The 19,959-nt window shown below is 36.3% G+C and overlaps 1 protein-coding gene across 3 annotated transcripts in view; it reads right to left on the reverse strand.

Annotated features, from left to right (window-relative positions):
* Positions 1-402: 402 nt before the first annotated feature.
* The window catches only part of SH3RF1 (SH3 domain containing ring finger 1), an 85,532-nt gene continuing 65,975 nt past the window's right edge, over positions 403-19,959 (reverse strand). Inside the window, exons 7-14 of one of the 3 annotated variants that reach the window (XR_011096235.1) lie at positions 19,560-19,714; positions 17,010-17,180; positions 16,612-16,871; positions 12,628-12,986; positions 10,119-10,453; positions 1,413-4,296; positions 806-860; positions 403-562 (exon numbers count right to left, since the gene is read on the reverse strand). Coding sequence is in view for 1 of the 3 variants with exons in the window: in XM_068681199.1 (XP_068537300.1) it covers positions 4,128-4,296; positions 10,119-10,453; positions 12,628-12,986; positions 16,612-16,871; positions 17,010-17,180; positions 19,560-19,714 (1,449 nt within the window). In the remaining 2 variants the exon portion in view is untranslated. Of the gene's footprint in view, positions 563-779; positions 4,297-10,118; positions 10,454-12,627; positions 12,987-16,611; positions 16,872-17,009; positions 17,181-19,559; positions 19,715-19,959 lie in introns of those variants that run through there. The other 2 variants (XR_011096234.1, XM_068681199.1) reach the window with 2 other exon arrangements.

Genomic DNA, 19,959 nt, shown 5'->3' on the forward strand with positions numbered 1-19,959 from the left:
ACTCTGATAACAGATCACAAATAAGTTAGGTAAGATCCATGTCACACATTCAGGTCATCCAGCTTTTTTTCTCTTTCCTTACCTTTAATGTCTGGGTCCTCACCTTCAACCATCACCATTCTCAGTATTTTTCTATATACAGGTATTTTGAGTACTCCAGCTGATTAATACTTAAATCATTCAAATGAACAACGACACTGGTTTTGGTTAAGCCAAGCTTCAGATCTGCTGTAAGATTTACCTTGAACTACTTACCACAGTGCAGGAAAAGAACACTTGACAGTGATTTGAGAAGTGTACTTACTGCAGATTTGTGGTAAGAATCCAAAGAAGATGGGTGCATTTGTATGTCCTACAATACCCAGGATACCCTACAAACCAGGGACATCACCATTGTGCAAATACATGAGACTATGCTGTTGGAGTTTTATTAATGCCAGACACAAAGCTTTTTAAATAGACAAATGGATTCTTGTGCTTCATTAAAGTCAGTACGCACCTTTAAACATATTTGCTTAAAGCTACTGGAAAAGAGCAATCCAGATGAAACATTTTGCCAGCCCTATGAAAAAGAAACAGAATGCTCAGAAGCCATGTTTTTAAACCTATGCAAAACTATCATAATTGGCATCACTGCTGTAAGGCAGAGGTAATGAAGTGAGGGTGAACAGGATTTCAAGCACCTTTGGCAATCCAAACGCTAAACATGTATTAGAATTATTCAATAATTACAATACAGGAAAACACACACACACACACAAACAAACAAACCCCTCCAATCCAAAGAAATAGTTTTATTTCTTACCATGACATTTGTGTGTACTTTTCTTCTACGGATACACTGATGTCTGATCACAATTCTGAAAAAAAATAAAGCTGTTTTTCAATAATTTCCACTCTGCATTTCTACCACTCATGTTGCTTTTTAATTGTTAAATGTATTTTTAAAATTAAGGAAACTTAGACAAAATATCCCTTCTTTACAGAGAGGACTTGAAACTGCATCACCCACTGCTAGCAGGATGTAGGACCAAGTCAACCTTAACTAACAAGAAACCTACCATAGTAGCTGCAACATTTAGAACATCTAAACATTTCTACAAATACCATCAGGAATAATTTTCTACCACTTTTCCATCAGCCAGACGTATATAGTAGACGAGTGAACACATCCAAATCGAGGTCTCCTAATTCAACAAACTTCTTTGGGGTAAAGGAGACTCTTGCCACCCAACACCTCTACCTCGGTAGATGCCCAAATCTCAGGGCTGGGAGCTATCTCAGTACACACACAGCAGATCTATTACACGAGATACTTCCTCTAGGGAAAGCACTTTTTAACTCCTGTGTGCCTGATATAAGAAGACCTAGAGCAAACTACTCAGTTATGATCAGATTGAGATGGAAGTTACCTATGTGTTCTGAAGTTGCTTGCAGAAATAAGCAACAGGACAAGATCAGCCAGATCCATCAGTTCTTTCTACAGTTTTTGCATAATATTCACCGTTCTAAACTTCCAACGTTACGGAATCTGAAGACTTTCTCCATCAGCAGAAATATCCTCCTATAAATTCTGTAATTAATTTGTTTTTGTTTGTTTGTTTGTTTGTTTTTACAAGTAATTTATGTTTAATGTTTGCATACACATTTTGATTTAGCTGTTTGCTAAGAAAATATTTATTAGGATTGGAAGTTTAACATAGTAAATCAAACACTTAACATTCACTGGACTTCAAACATAGATATAAAATATCTTACAAAATTTTTTATGGAATTACACAAAGCAAATGCACAGGGTTTGTCTGTTTCTACACTGAATTAATCCCAAGCCAAAACCAAAAAATAACCCCTAAAAGATCACCAAAAAAGGCATGATAAACTGCATTTTTGTCATTGTTGCACTGCTATGTAATAAGCCCTTTTTACAAACATTTAATATTAAAAAAATTTAAAATGTATTCCATCTAACAGAACTACTGGATTTAACAGCTGATTTTTAACTGACTTTACACCATGAAATTCTATTAATAGAGGTACCTTAGTCACTTTGTTTAAAATATGGAGAGTAGAGATAGAAAAAATTAACCTTTAGTAGTCTTTAATATAAAATGCAATAAATTTTCCAAAATAAGAATATTATGACACACTAGTGCCAATTTATGCTGACAAAAGCTGATATCAGCTTCTTTCTAACTAAAAATTCATTTCACAAAACCTTTATATATTACATGAATATTCAAGTAAACTATTTAAAATATTTAAAAACACAAAAACTGAATTATACAGTGTTTCAGAGAGATGGTTAATTTGGGAATGATGTCATGTCCAACTACATATACTTATAGATATACTTTTTCTTATTTTTAAGACCATCATGATAACTACCTGATATGGCAAGGAATCCTTGTCGCTAATATGATATTTTTCAATGTATAACTTCAAAAAATAAAATGATAAGGATTTAACACATCAATATTCTGTATACTGTGTGACACTGAATCACACTACTGGCTTCCCTTTGTAAAGTGCTGAGTAACAGCCAAATTACATCAGATTTAACTGGAGATGATGGTGCTCAGTGTCTTGCAAAAAGTCACAATTGAACTTCTACAATCAAACAATAAAATAAAAAAAGCAAGTTCAGCTGAGTAGCGTGTGTGTTCACCAGTGTCAAATCTCTAACAAAACCCTGAAAGACTAACAACACTTTTCTTGCAGGCTGCGTTCTTTATATCCATCAGCTGCAAGGACATTAAAATATTTTATTAATGATTCAAACACTGGACACCTTCTCTAGTTGAAGGTGAGTTGCTCACTAGTTTTGGTCAAGTGGCTTTTGGGAAACTTTCAGAGCAAAATAACCCAGCAACAGATAATTGGGATGGAAAATGCAAATCATGCACAGCTATATTACTGCAAGAATCGAATAACACATGCAAGACAAATAAAAGGTCAGAACATACCAAAGTAGCAATGGTTAAGAAGTTAGTAAAATTTTCACAGTGTTTCATACAGCCTTTTACTTTAACACAAGTGCATCACTTACCACCACTATTGCTCAGACATTTTTAAACATCTCTTGGCCATGCAGATCAGTTTGAGAAGAAAACAGCAAATTACACTTCTTAGGCATTTTTAAACATTAAGTACAACTTATAAATTTATTTTTGTATGAAGTCTTTTTAAACAGGTGTTTTCAAGTTATCATTGTTCTAAGTGTTGGGCTTTAACATTCCTTCCAATTTTGTTGGTTCCTGAGCGCTAAATGCCCAAAGGACTGGCCAAATTATACAAAGCTAAGCTTTGTTCAAATAGCCCAGTTATTACATAAACAGAAGGTATAGGGAATTTCTTACCGACACTTCTAAATTTCTTCCTTCCTAACCTTGAGATGATTCTAACCTTGAGATTGCCGAATTTTAATCAGTTGTTCACATACATCTTTGCCTCCTGGAAACATTGCTTGGGTGATTTACGAAGGAGTACAACTAGACTCAGGAACACCACTGACTTTTTTTTTCTCCATCCAAAGAACTAAATACACATTTTTTCCCCACCTGGCAAATTCTATTTGACGCCACATCACCACCACTCAACATTAACTCGCAAAACAGAGACTTACTCCACTGTCAGACACAGCAGGGGAAAAATGTCCAGAGGATAAACGGGAGGCTCTTTATCAGATATAATTGCTTGTTCATAAGGAGAGAATCCAGCTTCCCCTTAGTTATTCTTTCATAAATTAATAATTTGTTAAAATCATAGTCACAAGAATTTCAGCTATTACACAAAATTCAAGTTTAAAAAAAAACAAGAATAAATTAGTTACAGCCTTGTAAACAAATGTTCATTTATGTAACATAGCTGGGGGAAAAAAGTTCCTCTATATAATAAATCAGACAGTACAAGGCACACATCACACTTAAGAATCCGAAGTGATAAAACCAGCAGATGCCTTCATCTTCTTTGTTCGCTGGTGTAATTGTGCTATAGACACTGTAAAAATATGTAATATTTTTGTTTACATTACAGTCACTTGAAAATATTTCATGACTGTGCTTTTTCTGGTAAAATACTTGTGCTACTTTGCAGTATGGTATGATTTGAAGCTCTCGGAATGAATCTTCTCAAATGTTCTCTACAAAGCTGCCAGGGAAAAGGCCAGTTTTTCCATTTCGTTGCAGAGTGCCTTTGAACCAGCCATCCTCACGTTTTTTGTGTACAAAAACAATGTCACCTTCCTTAAGTTCAAGTTCTGCTTCACTCTGAGGAGGATAAGACACCACAACTCTGTACCTGTATAATTATAGAAGAAAAAAAATCCCACCTTAGTTCAGGTTCTTTTAAAAAACAATGCTTTTAAAAATATTCTTGTGCATGTTAAAACTTATCAAAACAGGAAACTGCCTAGAACTGTTTGTTGAGTAGAACACAGCAAATTAAAAGTTAAGTATATCTTGAACAGAAAACAATAATAGCAACATAATGAATTTAAGTCAAACATAAGCATCTCCTACCACAATTTTTTAACCAAGATCCCAGTAAAAATGCACTAAAAGGTCAAATAACAGGAGAAAACCCATAAACACATTTTTGGACATAAATTTGCAAACTCTTCCAGCTAGCATGACTCAACAATATCAAAGCATTCACAGCAGTAATTGGGCATAATTTTATGACTATATGTTTAATGTGATGTTATCCCAGGGAACGTTCTTAAGAAAAGGCATAGTATAAAAAGATGCAACTAACAAAACACATTAATTTGCATTTGTTTTTAATTATTTGTGTTTATCTTAGACGCTTTTCAGGAAAATAATGCATGCCATCTTAATTAGACACAGTTGCACAATTTGTGTACTACTATATTAAAACAACATTTTAAAGAAGTGTTCAGCCCAACAATTTTCTTTAGCATCTGACCGATAAAAAAAAAAGTATGTTTTTCCAATTTTTCACAGTAAAATCACTTTTTGAATATGACTTCCACTACACATTAAATACAGGCTACAAACACTCTTCTATACTTATTTTCAAACATGTATAACACCACTCAATCTAATATCACAGCTTGAGTTTGCATCAACCTAAAATTTAAATGTTATAGCTCTGCAGACAATTGTGTCAACTTCTCCAAAGTTTTCTGATAATTATTATAATTGAGTTTCTAGCTACACAGCCAGTAATGCTTGCATGTTGAAATCAAATTGAATCCATGGCTGACTGTAGAATTAAAAAACTTTTAAGGTTAAGAGCCTTCAAAGTTTGCTGCCTTAAGACATAAGAAGCAAACATTTTTAATAGATCATAAGTTCTCTCAAGAATGTGTACTACTTGACATAAACAACAGCCTCTACTCAGACAGGGCAAGATAGTAAAAGATAAAGGACTGCAATAAAGCTATGATGAACTTCAGCTATTGCAATAAATGGCTGCTTTAGGGGCTGAAAATTAACCATCACACTACAGAACACACACTATATTTATCTAAAAGAAAGCCCATGAAAATTGAGTGTTAAAAAAGAATACCTGTATTATTTACCTTCCATTCTTTCAAATTGCGCCCTGTAAATATTTGTTTCACTCGAAATACCCTCATTTCAGTTTCTAATGCTGTCCATAAGTTACCTCTGCATTCTCCTGAATTAATAGACTAGTCTATTCCTTTCCCAGATTCTGCTGCTGGTTCCTTCCTAAGTGTTAAAACCAACAACTTTGCAAATACCCATCTTCTCTTTGCCCTCCCTAGACCACCAGCAGCTTGCACAGAAATGCAAAGCTTTCCATACAGATTTGAACACTCACACCCCTGCAGTAGCTTAGTACCTCTCATTAGCTTTCCAAATACTTTGACATTCATCTTGTAATCTAATGTCTAACACAAAGCACAACACTCCCGGCATTTAAGTGCTGTTTTACTATCTTCTGCAGTGCTGAATCAGCAGAAAACCTACAAGAGTTTGTGCCTTGAAGATCACACCATCTCTTCTTATTATGGCAAACCAGCAAATTTCAGGTCATATTTTACAAATTATATTTGCCCAAATAGAGGTGATCCCGTCCACACTCATCATAAATTCATTCAGCTGTCCATTCAGATCACCTTCTATCAACTATGGAACAAAAATTATTCTTCAATTCTTCAAACAACAGACTGTCAAAATTACCAATTTTATGCAGAGTAAAGAGCTTATGCTTCAGCTCTAAAATTCATTGCCAGGTTCCTGGAAAAAAACAACCACATTTACTAAGTGTGAGTTATGTTTTGGAAAAACTTTTTCATTCCCATGTCTGAATCCCCAAAACACTTCCTTGTTTATCTCCCTATTCAGTATTTGCAAATGTTTTCAATGTCTGAAGGTCAAATTTGCAGATCCTTTTGGTCACGTAATCTATGAATGTTTTTTATGTGCACAGTATAATCATTAGTGACTTATAAACTATGACTTTATTTCAGTTATAACGATCCCCCATCTGCCCAGTATATTTAGATGCACAATATGTGTTTTCTTTCTATTTGCTTTGACTGTTTTACAGTATTTTTTAAATTATGTTTCAAAATGTTATTCTTTCTAATAAGCTAGTGATCAAATATTATAAAAATAAACTTGCAACAGCTTCCCAGAAGCAACCACTACATTTGCCATGACTTTTTTCCTGATATTCCTCACGTCTGGCTGTATCCCATAGTGCTGTTGCACTTTGTATTTGTGATTTATTTTATTTTGTTTTTAGGGGGGTGAAGGTGATCTATCTTCACATTTCTCCATTCTACTCTTCATTGGTAATATTGGTATTTCTGACACTTTCCAATAACATGAAAAGGATTACATCTTTCATGTGTTTCTCTTCCTTCATCGCTTCAGTTTCACTAAATACTGATCTTCTTACAAGTTATTTGCAGTTATTTTTAGGCTGTTTTACTTGTGTTTTTCCTATTTTGTTTTATGAATCATTTGTCCGGTTACCTCGAGGATACTTTCACATATGCAAAAAAAAAATTATCTGGGGAAAGCAGACAATGGAAAGTTGGAATTACTGTTATTACACTAGTTAAGTTTATATTAAACTTTATTTTTTTTTATTTTTTTAATTTTTACTTTTCACCTCATCTATATACTGCTGTTGTGCAGCTTTTCATCTGCTGAGTAGGTGCCTTGATGCACTAATCAACCCCCTTCTAGAGGGGAATGGTTCTGAGCAGAGTTACATGCTGCCAGACCTGATAAAACCTGCTGCCCTCCTAAGCCATGAGCCTGCTCACTGGAAGCAGATATTATACCAATCACTCTGTGGGGAATTAAATGGCTTGGAGCCACTTTACTGGCAGAGCAAAATTTCTGCTATCTTTCACAATAACTGGATGAAGGACTTGTTTTATAGTTTAGGTTACACAATGATGTGCGTTTAGGTCCGATTTCAGGTTTTTAACCCCCTTGTGGGGTGCTGAAAAGTTGATTATTACAGTGCTATATATTTACTGTAAAACCTAAGGCTATTTAATCAATGCTTCCTTCTAAAAGAGAAAAGTCTTGAAAAAGATTTGGTAGCACTGTAAGACAACTTGCAGCTTGGCTGAGGGACCAGAAGAATGACTGAACGCCATTGCAAAGTCTCAGGTGATCTAACACACTCTGTGAGGAGACAAGAATTCTCCAAACTGCCCCAGACTGGAAGAGAGGCTTGGATGAAATTTGTTTAACGTTTCTCCTTATCCTATATAATGAACATATGGAAGAGCATTGTCACCATTGGGCAGTCAACCTAGCTCAAAGGAGAAGAGTACAGTAGTGGCAAGTAAACCACTGGTTTGCGACAGAGGAGTCCTGCAATATTAAGATGGAAGGGAATACCATCATCTTCCCTTCCTTTAGAGAAATGGCTACAGGTATCACAGTATTTATCTGCAAATCCACACCACAAAGAACCTGTGCACTATCAAATATGCTAATCCATTTATTCTGTATAACTGGAAACAATCTCTTTAATGGTTCACTTTTTTACTTCCTATTTTCTGTAGAACATACATCAAACACCCTCTTAGAGAACCTGCAATTCTAGGGAATGGAGCAACAGTGGGATTACAATGAGAATTTACTCCTGTGTCTTTAAAGGCAGCCAGGACTCCAGGGAAAACTCAGTGTTAAACAGGAATATTTTCAAGGGCTTTTCAGAGTTGATTCAGACACTTTTGCTGCCAATTCATCCAGAATATCAGCAGAACCTGACTCCTAAATCCTCGAGTCAGATTTGAAAATAAACCTTAAACACTAATAATTACAGTCCAAAGCTGGTGTCAGAATAGAAAGAGTACCATTACTTTCCAAACAGACTGTAGCCTGTGATGGCAATTGTGATATTTAAGAGCAGAACAATTTTAGCAGGAGATTTCTCTGTTCTTTTGCTTTTTGCTGAACTTATTTTTATTTTCCTCCTCAACTCCAAATTTTCACTGAAGATACTATTGTACCATCAGTACGTTCCCTATATATGCCTGCTGAGAACTAGTAAGATTGATTGATGCTTCTAAGTTACTCTGAAGACTTCGAGTACAAGGTGAGTTGTATGTATTATTAAGCAACAGATTTGAAGCAATTCAGCCTAAAGAAACAAACTTAATAAGAGCAAATCAGCAAGAAAAGTATTAACTCTGTCCTGAAAAGGAAAAAGAGAACCCAGATGAAATTCTATTTAAATGTGCTGACAAAAGTGTAACGATTCTATATGACTATCAGGGAAAATTATTTTGTGGTAGCTTAAACAAACATTATGGACACAGATTTATACTAAGGAATGTTTGAGTGTATATTATTATTATATCAATAAAAGTATACAGCATCATTTGCAATAAGTAGTAACAAGAAAAAAACTCCATCATGGAAATGAAAAATCCACATTTTGTGAGGATGCAAATAGCTTTATGTGAATATCCACTGGTCATACCAGAATGAATTTGATATTATTGTCACATTCAAAGCACTAAAATATACTACTGTGCCAAATAAATTCGTGATGATGTGAAAATAAATTGTTAGTTTTAAAGCAAAGTCCTTCAGCTTTTATTTTCTATCTATGAATGTAATCAACTTTAGAAATTTAATATGAAATAAGACATTTCCTGCAAGAAAACTGCACAGAAACAGTAATAACCTATTTTTAAAGAATGCTAAAGGTATGACATATAAATATGTCATAAAAATAAAAGACAAATAAAAGACAAAGTAGAAACTTACATACTGTCTGGCTCTTAAGACACAAATGTAGCTTTAGATCAATGGGACTCTGAAAGCGCAATGGTATGCCCACACTCCACGAGTTAATAGTATCAGAACAAAGTCTACAGTAGTCAGCATGAATCAATTTAGTCTTAGAACTGTTATACTGCAACCCTGTACGCCACACAATCCTGTAGCTACTGCAAAAGAAATCCTACGACATTCTTCATATTGCTTGTCTACTACCAAGGGTAATAAAAAGAGACAGAAAACTGCCACTTCCTTAACAGGCTGTGCAGCCTACTGAGGACCTTGAAATTTGAAAATAATAGGTGGACACAAAATAAAAGGGACAGAACTTTAAAGCAACTGCCTGTCAGCTTCAGAGATCAGACAACTGTGCGCTTTTTAGGCATACTTGCCAGGATGCAGAGGTTGCCCTACAGGTTCCTATGTGGAGTGCACAGTAACAGGGCCTTCATGCAGAAAAGCCATCTCTGCAACAGTTCAAGAAATTACATAGCAAGCCTAAGCATAGATAAGTGCCTTATTCAACATATATTTGCCTGGCAATTATGCACTGCTAATAATGCCAAAGACTAACCTGATGTTCACATATGCAAGATTATAAAGTGTTCTGTTTCATCTACCTCAGTTCTCAGACCAGGACTAGATCACTGTGTTTGAGTGTCTTTTTATGCCAGAACTTTAAAGTAACACGGGAAGAAAAACAAACATTAGAGTTGGTTGATAAGCATATAAAGCAATGTTAAATGAGCAAATTCTATTTTTTCTACAAAACCTCAGCATTTTGAAGAGCTACTAGCAGTTCTCATACACAACAAATATCCGTGTGCAATTTTTTCCTTGGTTTGCCTAAGTTTCATGACAGGAATAATTTACCTTTCACAGACAAGAGGCCTGGACTCATTCAGGACCGGACCCAGGGATGAGCATGGCTGCCGAGGCGGCGGCGCTATCGGAATAGCAGAATCCAGGGAACTTGTCTTCCGATGCTGCGTCTCCTGCACCAGCCCAGAGACCTCGCAGTCAGTGGGACAGGATCCAGCTTTGCTGTGACCACCTGCTGAGGGAAGCTCTGGCCCAACTGCACCTTGCAGGGCTAACTCTGCAGCTGCTTGCTCGACCTCCAGAGTTGGTGATGCTGGAGGTGACATGCGGGGTTTGCGTTTGGTGGATGCTCCAGAGAGCAGCTTCAGCAACCCCTTTTTTTCTTTCTGTGAACAAAAAGCAGTGCTTCATTTTAGTACAAAGGCATTCCACAAAGAGTTGAACACTTCCTTCTTACAGATGTCACCTTGATCAGAGAGGACTCGAGTAAATTATGAGGAAATGCTTGACATTGTACAAATTATTACAAGAGTTAATTATGAAAATTATAAAAGAGAAAGATAATTATTAAAATTCTAAAGAGAAAAACAGTAACTCGTTTAGACCATGAATATGCTAAGCCCTTTTGCTTAGTTAAGGTGAGTTAAGGCTTTAGAAAGCCAATGGCATTGGCCCAAAAGGTTGTCTAGAAAAAGGAGTGAGGAGTTAGATTCCCACAAAGGGAATCTAAGAAGTAAACATTTAGTTAACAGGGAAGTTTCTAGGAAGGAATAAAGAATTATTTCAAACCAACCAGGGAGAAAAAGTCTGCCCTGGAGGCTGCTGTTTAGATAAGTGTCTTTTATTTACCCTCCCTCAGTAAGAGAAGACCTTCATGATTTAGCAGAAATTTGCCACAAGGGGAATGTATTGTGTTTTGCTGTTCTGCTAGAGGGGAGAATTGTAAACATTCTTTTTGCTTGTCCAGACAGGAATCCCTGAAGACTAAGACTTACCCTAAAGAGAATTATTTAAGTAGCTTGTGTGTTTGTCTTTTTTTTTTTTTTTTTAAGGGGTGTGGCAGTGATCTTCTTACCAACCCTTTGACTAAGTGAATTTAGTGCTTATGAGAGGTGCCAGATTGTAAGCCCTGAAGACAAAAATAAGCTATTTAACCACAGAAAGAGAAAAGCTAAGCAATATGAGATTTTTATTACAGCTTGGGATGCAGTGGAATTGGTGAACTGTGAATGAAAAATAGTCTTTCTTCCAAGTCTCCAATAAATTAAAGCTATTTCAGGAAAGAACTGCTGTCTACAATATAGGAAAGAAATACAGAAACTAAAAGAAATTAACACAGTCCGAATATGTTAGCATCTTCAACTTTAAACTCTAACTCAATTTTCTAAAAGTCCTTCCTAAAAGCACATTGGTCTAGATTCAATGGTTACAGCTAAAGCCATTAAAAAACAAAACAAAACAAAACAAAAAAAACCCACACCAAAGTTCTAGGTTCCTCCATTCAATAATAATTAGCAAAAATAATTAAGAAGTGGGTGAGATTACAGTTGCAAACCTATGATTAAAACCTTCAAAAACATCATTAAGGAGTGCATGTGCGTGAAAAGTAGCAAAGTAATGTCTAAAACATTTGAGATTTAAAGGAAATTGTCAAAAACAGAAAAAAAAAGATTCCAAAGACACCACAACTGTAAAAGAAAACCACTCAGAAATTTGGAGAAATGTTTCTGCCAACAATGTAACATAATGACATGGTTTGTTGGACAATGAAAATGAGTTCAGACAGAGAAAAGTACTTGAAATGGAAGGAAGAGAAATGGAATCACTAGAAAGTCTACTGACCTCCCTTTACAAAAGATACTTATGTGATTGATACTGCAGCTTTCTTTTTTTTTCTTTGTACAATAAGCACTCCTTGTAACCTTTTTCATAGTCTGTGTCTACTTAACAAGACAAATGTTATAATATTATATATAAAGTTAATGTTTCATAATTGTTTTTTCCACTTATACAACCTAAAGGAATACTGTTTTTTACTAAATATGAATTTCATTTTCTTAGACCAAACTTCTTACATTCCTATAAGTTTTGGTGTTGTTGTTATTTTCTTTTTGTCTTACTTTTTTTTTTTTTTTCCTATTACCAGGGTAGTATACTAGTTTAGAGATTCTTACTGATAACAATTACTGACCATGTAACTTTCTAAAGCACCTGGCAATCTGGTCACAGTTCCAGAAAACAGAATATTTAAAATTCCAAGAGTCAAATAGCTCTTCTGAACTTTACCAGTTCACCTTTTTTCACCACTAGAGGCATCAATCTGCTACCCTATTTTAACCCTTCTCCAAGGTCTGCTCTGTATTTTATCCCTCCTAAATTATTATGGAATGGCCATGAATGGGCTTGCTGTAGTCACAAAATGGCTGCCTGGGATTCAGGCTCAGCCTTGCAAACTTACAGTGCTCCAATTCAGCAAATGTAAGAAATAAATACAGATTTCTCAAAAGTTTGAATGATAAAAATTGGAGAATGCAAGGAAGTGATTTGATTCTCTACCCACCTTGCTGTCCTTGTCTGCTTTACTGACAGCAGCACTTCCACCAGCTGCTAAAGCACTCTCTGGAGATGCAGGAGCTCCAGGGTGAGTGTTTACAGTTCTCCCACTAATATCTCCCTCCAAAGATGAAGCAGCAACGCTGGGAGAATTCAAAGAAGCTGCTGCACATGCCAGAGGGATGGTTGAGCGGTTCACATTCACAGCTGTGACGTAAGCAGCAGTATTTGGAAGCTGGGGCTGGAGCTGCTGGGAGGCAACGGAGTGGTGGGGAATGATCACAGCTGCAGGAATAAGGCATGTTGGACTCTGTGCTTGTATGGGTGTGACTGCTGCTGTAGGTCTTTCTTGATTGTGTGCAGCAACTAGAACAAAAGAATAATATGCAAGAGAGTTCATCTTTTCATAAGGCACACAGAAAGAGAGGTACTGTCACTGTGTTATAACTAATCAATTACAAGAAGCTTCCTTCCTACCTGTGCCAATTCCATTTGTATTACTATAATAACAACTTACACAGCATCCAATTTATCTCAGCATAACAAAGTGGCAGCATACTCCTGGTAACCTACTTGCACCAGTATACAACAGAAGATTAACATCACCGCAACTATTGTGGAGATAGCCAAGCTGCTAAGTAAAATGCTTCACATAAGAACAGAAATGCAAACATTACATTTTAGTTCACAAGAGCTAGTTAAATCCTGCCTGGAACTTGTTTGTTCCTTTTAATATGCTGTGTAGTTGTCAGGGCATATAAAACAATGTAGGAAGAAACACTCCTTATAGAAGCTGCTAAAAATATAATTGGATTGTTTTCCCTAAACTACTCACAAAATCACAACAGATTTAGTGGGTCTTTCAAACAATAAGTACAGTGGCAATTACTGCTGTGAGTGGTTTCTCTGAAAACGTAAGCTATTGTCTCTTGGGATGTTTAAATATAGGAACGGATTTACTCATACCCTTGTGAAATAAAAGCAACATTTACACTGGAAGTTGAAAAATAGCATAGGGATGAATACACTAACCTGGGCTGCAGCCTAGCTGCAAAGCACAGACCTCTGCATGAACTAATTTATACTTTCCAAGAAGCAACACTGCTGCCATAGTTATATGATCAACATTATATGCTTTAGATCATTAAAACAGGCTGAGTATCTCTGTACAATCAGGTGGCATGGAGTGCAGACATTTCACCCAAACAACACGAGGCAAGACGCCGCATTCCATCGCTACACGGCCTCTTTCCTTCAAATACACTGAAACGGAGTATCTAGAGAGGGGTCATCTCTCTAGCTTGGTGATCGCACTTCTCAAATATATCAATTCACTTTGATTTTTCAAATACTAATTAGAGTTGCAGTCTTCTCGTAACTGATATGCTGGCATCAAGCCTCTAGCACTCACTCGCTCTGTTCTGCTCTCTACTAATCCCCTTGGTATATTGTACCAACAGTGTATTAGAGAAGCCTGACACAATTCACAAATGGGATATAACAATGCTACAGAAAGTATTATAGACAATTATAATCTCTGAGATAAGAAACACAATTTGTTTCCTAAAAAGAAAGCACCACAAATCGCTATGTGTATTCTGTGATATGTAAGATCTCCCACTGCAGCAGACCTTTTCCAAGCACCATGAACATTTCAAAAAGGAAGAGTGCAGGCTTGCCTAAAAGCAACAGCAGCAAGCTTTTTGGTATATATATATATATATATATAAAAGCCAATTGTTAATGCTGCCTTTTGTTCCTGATATAAAGTCAGTTTTCTTACAAGTAGCTGCTACTCTTCAAGCAATGTCTATAATTGCAGGCAAACAGAGTACAAGTATGGAATAGCTTTCTTGTTTTGTTTCCTGATCCCTGATGAAATCCATAGAAAAAAGGCTTCAAGTTCCCCTGCTTTCATTAGTTCCGCCTATTTCATTAAAAGATGAATATACACTTCTTTTCCAGCTCCTTTCAATCAAAGAATGCATACCCCTCAGTGCAGATGATGACGAGCAACATCTCACTAAGATCACTTGAAGAAGGATCCTCAAAGTCATGAGCTGAACTGAAAGCGAAGAACAGCCCTGCACAATGCAGCATTAGCCTGCAAAGCCTTGCTGAGAGAACAACACTCAGCAAGCAAAAGCTCAAGATGATCACATTTCAGATGCTGACTACACAGTTTTATGTAACATTTGCACATAAAGCAACCATTATTGCTTCGGTTCTAGTTAAACAGGCCATTACAAGAACAGATCTATGTTTGTGACTGAGCTGTGACTGAACAGTACACCTTTACACTGCAATCCAATGTTAAGTTCCCTGTGAAGAGAGCGCAGCCCCTTTGAATTTTCCATTTGGGACCTGAAAAGTTGGTGGAAAGCATGTTGTCATGTTTTCCAGCTGAATGGAACTGTAAGAGCTTATTCATCTTGACAGAAGTGCAGAGATGCAGAGACAGAAAAGCCTCTGGAGCCCACAGGAACCTTCTCCTTTGTGCTGTCACTTGCAAACTTTTAGACAGCTCAAAAGAAGGATTTAAAGTAGGAACCACCTGTGCCTGAGAGGCAAAAATGTACAGATGTTTTGCTTGGTTTCTCTTACCAGCTGCCAATAGCACCTGGTGTGTTTTTGTTGTTGTTGTTGTTTCTAATTTAAAGGTAAAGAACAAAGTGGTTACAAAGGACTATCGCATGTCTTCCAGCCTCAGATCAGCCTGGAGGAAGATGGGCCAATTAAAGAAACAAAGCATCTAAAGACACATGCACATATTCTACCTGCAAAATCAAACCTGGTGCTGACATCCGAGCATGCATAAGGTGTTTTAGGAGATGACCATGAATGAAGAGTGGGCTAAATCACAGATATTGAGACCATAAAAAATAATCATCCTTAATCTGGTAACAGATTATACTATTGGAATCTCATTTCCTCTCCTGCTTTGCCAATTAGAATGTAGTGATTAAAAAAAGTTCCATTCTTTCATCCAAGAGATCTTAGGGCCCAAATACAAGGCTGAAAGATGGAACACTGGGATAATTTGCAGTGGAGGTTTACGTTCCTGTAGTGTTGTTTTGTTGTTTTTTTTTTTTAATTATTTTTATTATTATTATTTTTCCTCCTCTTGAGGGCCTAGGAGCAACTGGAACAGATAATATTCCAGACGCATGGTATTTTCCTAGCCTGGCAAATCCACAGTGGAGTGCACAGTGTTTTTGATAAACAAAAACTCCTGAAAATACTACTATCAATCTTTTTGGATCTGGGGTTAAATAACAAGAAGGCATGTTTCACTATGATGTGGCCTGCCCCAGACAGTAAAGGCAGAGTTATACCTGTCAAAAATACCGAGTTTTATGACATAGATGGTACATATCTTGAAGCTAGTCTAGTCTTAATGGTTTCAGAGTCAAAGCTGGAAAAAGTTCAAGTCAAGTGTAGAGAACAAACTGGAAAGCATAAAAACTAGCCCTCAGCCCTGAAAGAGAAGAATGAATGAATGCTAAAAGTCTTCAAAGATGTTAGGTTGAGAATTTAAGAACGAATGCTAAATTAGAGCAATCTGTAGTTGTTATGCAGTTAGCACAAAAACATAAGCTATGACTCAGATGTTCTTATCACTTTTATTACTACATGAATTGCGTATTAGTCGGGAAGCTCAAAGAATGTCCTCATCCTGGATACTGATGGAAAAACAAAAATTTCCACCTAAAATACCTATATATAAATTTCCAACAGTAGGAATACCTATGTACACACAATTGCTTGGAGGAGAATAATAAAAGATTTATCAATTCAGAGAGATATACTGGCATTTCAGAAAGCATTCAGCTCTATAATATAAAAATACTTTAGAAAAACAGAAACATGTATTTACACATATTCTGACTCAAGCTACCTGCCCAGACAAATCCTATAGTTTGTTTACCACAAAGATACTACTGCAAATAGAAAGCTTTTTTTTTTTTTTAATTATAATTTTTTCTTTTACCTGTTCTAACTGCGTTGCGAGCCTGGTTGACTGTCATTTGTCCTGTCACGTGCATAAGGACCTTGGTTTGTGGACTAGTTTGGATATGTGCTGCAGAAACCACAGCTGTGGGTACTGTGCTGGAGTTCACTGCCACACCATTCCCCTGGAGCTTCTGAGATGTTCCACTAGCAGTGGAAGGGCTGACCATAGTTACCACTCGTCCTGTTTGGCCAGCAGTAGACATGGGAACTTTTGTTTGTGATGCACTTGTCACTGTCCTGCCAAAATTGAAAACAAAACACTAAAACACAACTGAAAAACACGCTAGTTGCTGACACCTACAGCTTTTCCATTATTTAGTTTAAGGATTAGGACCTACACCTAGGAACTATTTAAACACTGGTATGAAAATGTACCTTGTAACTGGAGCCACATAATTGCCAGGAAAAACACCAATCTTGCTTGTGTGCATGGAAGTTCCCTTGAACCAGCCATCTTGGCAGCGTTCAAATACCAAGAACATTTCTCCCTTCCGCAGTTCCAGTTCATCCTCCTTTCGAGGAGTGTAAGGGTATATAGCAATATATCTACAAGACAGGAAAGCAGATGTAATTGTTAAATCTAAAACCATTAAAAACATCACTTGGGTTTTCTAGCTGAGAGAGTTCAGGGTCGGAGATGAGAAGTCATGGCAGAAAGGGTTGTATGGCAGTTGATCAATCACACTGTTTCAATATTAAACCAGAAAGTTATGGTAGTAACAAGGAGAACAATGACCATTAAAAACATTGTAACATATAAATACTTCCAATAAGATTGTCCATTTCCTTAATTCAGTTAGTGACCTCTAAATAGATGATTAATGACTTCAGATCCCATCAAAACCCACTCCTCTCTCACCACGCTTCCTTCTAATCTCTTCCACTAGGTGACATGCCAACTTTTGGGAGGAGGAAATGGAGGGGAGGGGGAGGAAATTTTCAGTTAGTTGGGAATAAAAGATCAGCGTCAGAAATACTTATCAAATTGCAAAATTGGAATCCTCCCACGCAACTGCAGTGTAAAAAAAGATACTGGAACTGGAAGTCTATGGGTAAGTTAGCTAGCAGTTGTTCACCTTTTAAAGTTTCTTCACTTTTTTTTTTTTTTTCCTGCAAAGCAACATTAATGTATAATATAGCACATCTGAAATCATACTGAAAACTGAGAAGCATTTTACTTTTTTTTTTTTTTTTTAAATATTAGTAGAAAACTGTATCTGGATTTACAGAGAAAATTTAAAAAATAAACCTGCAACTTTTGTATTTGCATGCTGGAATATTCCTAAGGAAGTCTTCAAATAAGAATGCAGAGGGTCATATTATAAAGTGATATATGGAGTTCTATTTTCTTCCACAATTTGAACATTAGAAAACTGTTAAAAAAAATTTATATAAACGTTTATATAATCATGGTCCCTGATCTATAGGAAATGATGTTCTAATAAATCACATTTTCTCAAAAAGAATGTATTTTTCATAAGATGTAGCCAATCAGGGTAGATGGGTAGAACGTCCCATTTTGGAAAAGGGTCCACAGTTACTTGCAGTTCTAGTCTTTCCCACTCCCCTTGTTACTCCAGGAGTAGAAAGGAATCTTTATAAAACATTCGCTGGTCAAAATTGTCTATTACACAGAGTAACGATAGCATTAACTGCATGCTTATCTACTTTGTACTGTATTTGTATTTTTTGTTGTCTACCCAAGAATCTTTGCATTACCTGCAAAAATGCTTTAAAGGCAATATAGGTACACAGTAAAGCAAGTTCAAAATATGCTTTAAAGGCTAGATATAACATGTTAGCAACAAAAGGCTTCACTAGCACATAATCTACAAAGCCACATGCTGAACCTCTATGGGAAAGCAACTGATGGGCCTTAATTGGTGTTCATTAACTTCCCTTTTAGTTAAATCATTACAAATTTCATTAGTATCCTCTTATAGAGCAACCCTTTGAAGATGGAGGATTGGAATAAATGAGATGGGAACTTGATTAACTGCACTGAGCACAATGATCCATAAGAAGCAGCGTTAAAATGCTCAACATTGAAGAAACAGCCCAAACCCAGATGCACCTGCTGTACAAGATGGGCGCTCTTTTGGAGTGGGAGGAAACCTGGTGGGAAGATAAAAAAAAAAAAAAAAAACAAAACAAAGAGAGAACAAAAGCAGCCCTTGCATTATTCAAATGTGTCCAATTACGTGGTTCAACCACTCCTGATTTTTATTTTTTCTTTTCTTTCTTATTCTCCAAACTGCACACAAAGAAGCTTCCGAGAAGATGTTGTCAGAAGCACATGTTAATACACAAAATATTTTCACTCAGAAGGATGATGCACATTTGCTTGTACAAGTGTGAAGACATAATGCTAACTAGCAGCTTTCTGCCTTCATTCCAAATTGACACCCACTAATTAACTGAACTGTAGAATCCTCAGTCAAATTTCAATCGCATCTCAGACAAGCAGACTGACAATGACATGCTAATATAACAGTCTAAATGAGATACAGCATTTCTATGTTTTGGCATAAGTTATTCCGTATGAGAATAGCCTTTTCATTCGACGCATAACAGAAAGCATTGAATAAATTCACTCCTGTGTTTGCCACTTGTGAGTTACACAGTCCTCATCACTGACTCAACGATTCATTCATCTTCGACATGATAAACATTTTGTATTTTTGAAGTGACTGTTTCCTATACACATCAAGAGCTGATGATATCTACTTAAGGCATAAATAACCCTCAGTGCAAAAGCCATTTGAGGATATCACCTTTATGCATGCCTTGTTTTTGTTCTAAGTTGTATGCGTGGTTTCCTGGGAATTTTAGCAGAACATAGCCAGCTGGCACAAAGTATGTATAAATGAAGTTATTGAACTCGTTACATTGTTCTGATTGGCAAAAAGTTTCAATTTTACTTACACACTTGGACGAGTTTGTGGTCGTAAATGTGCCATTTGGTCAGCTGATCCTGATGTTGGCCTTTGTATTACACCTGCAGACTGAGGTCCAGAAGAAGCTGATGCAATGATTGCAGCAGACAAGAGAGGTGGTGGTGGAAGTGGGGGATTCATATTCTGATTTTTTGAGGGAAAAAAAATAGCAACAGATGATCAATATTGTTTGATGAGCTGAATCGGCTGAAAGAGAAGTATGATATGCTAAGAAAATAAACAAAAAAATCAGCTATAGTTCAGTATTCCATTACTTACTGGTAAAATATAACCGTAGAGTTAGGTTTGTTTGTATTTCACTTTTTGCATTTTAAAATCTTGAAGTCTTGGCAGCTAATTAAGCAAATGACAAGCAATTTCTCAGCAGA

This window comes from Anas acuta, chromosome 4 (assembly GCF_963932015.1).
Source record: "Anas acuta chromosome 4, bAnaAcu1.1, whole genome shotgun sequence".
NCBI lineage: Eukaryota > Metazoa > Chordata > Aves > Anseriformes > Anatidae > Anas > Anas acuta.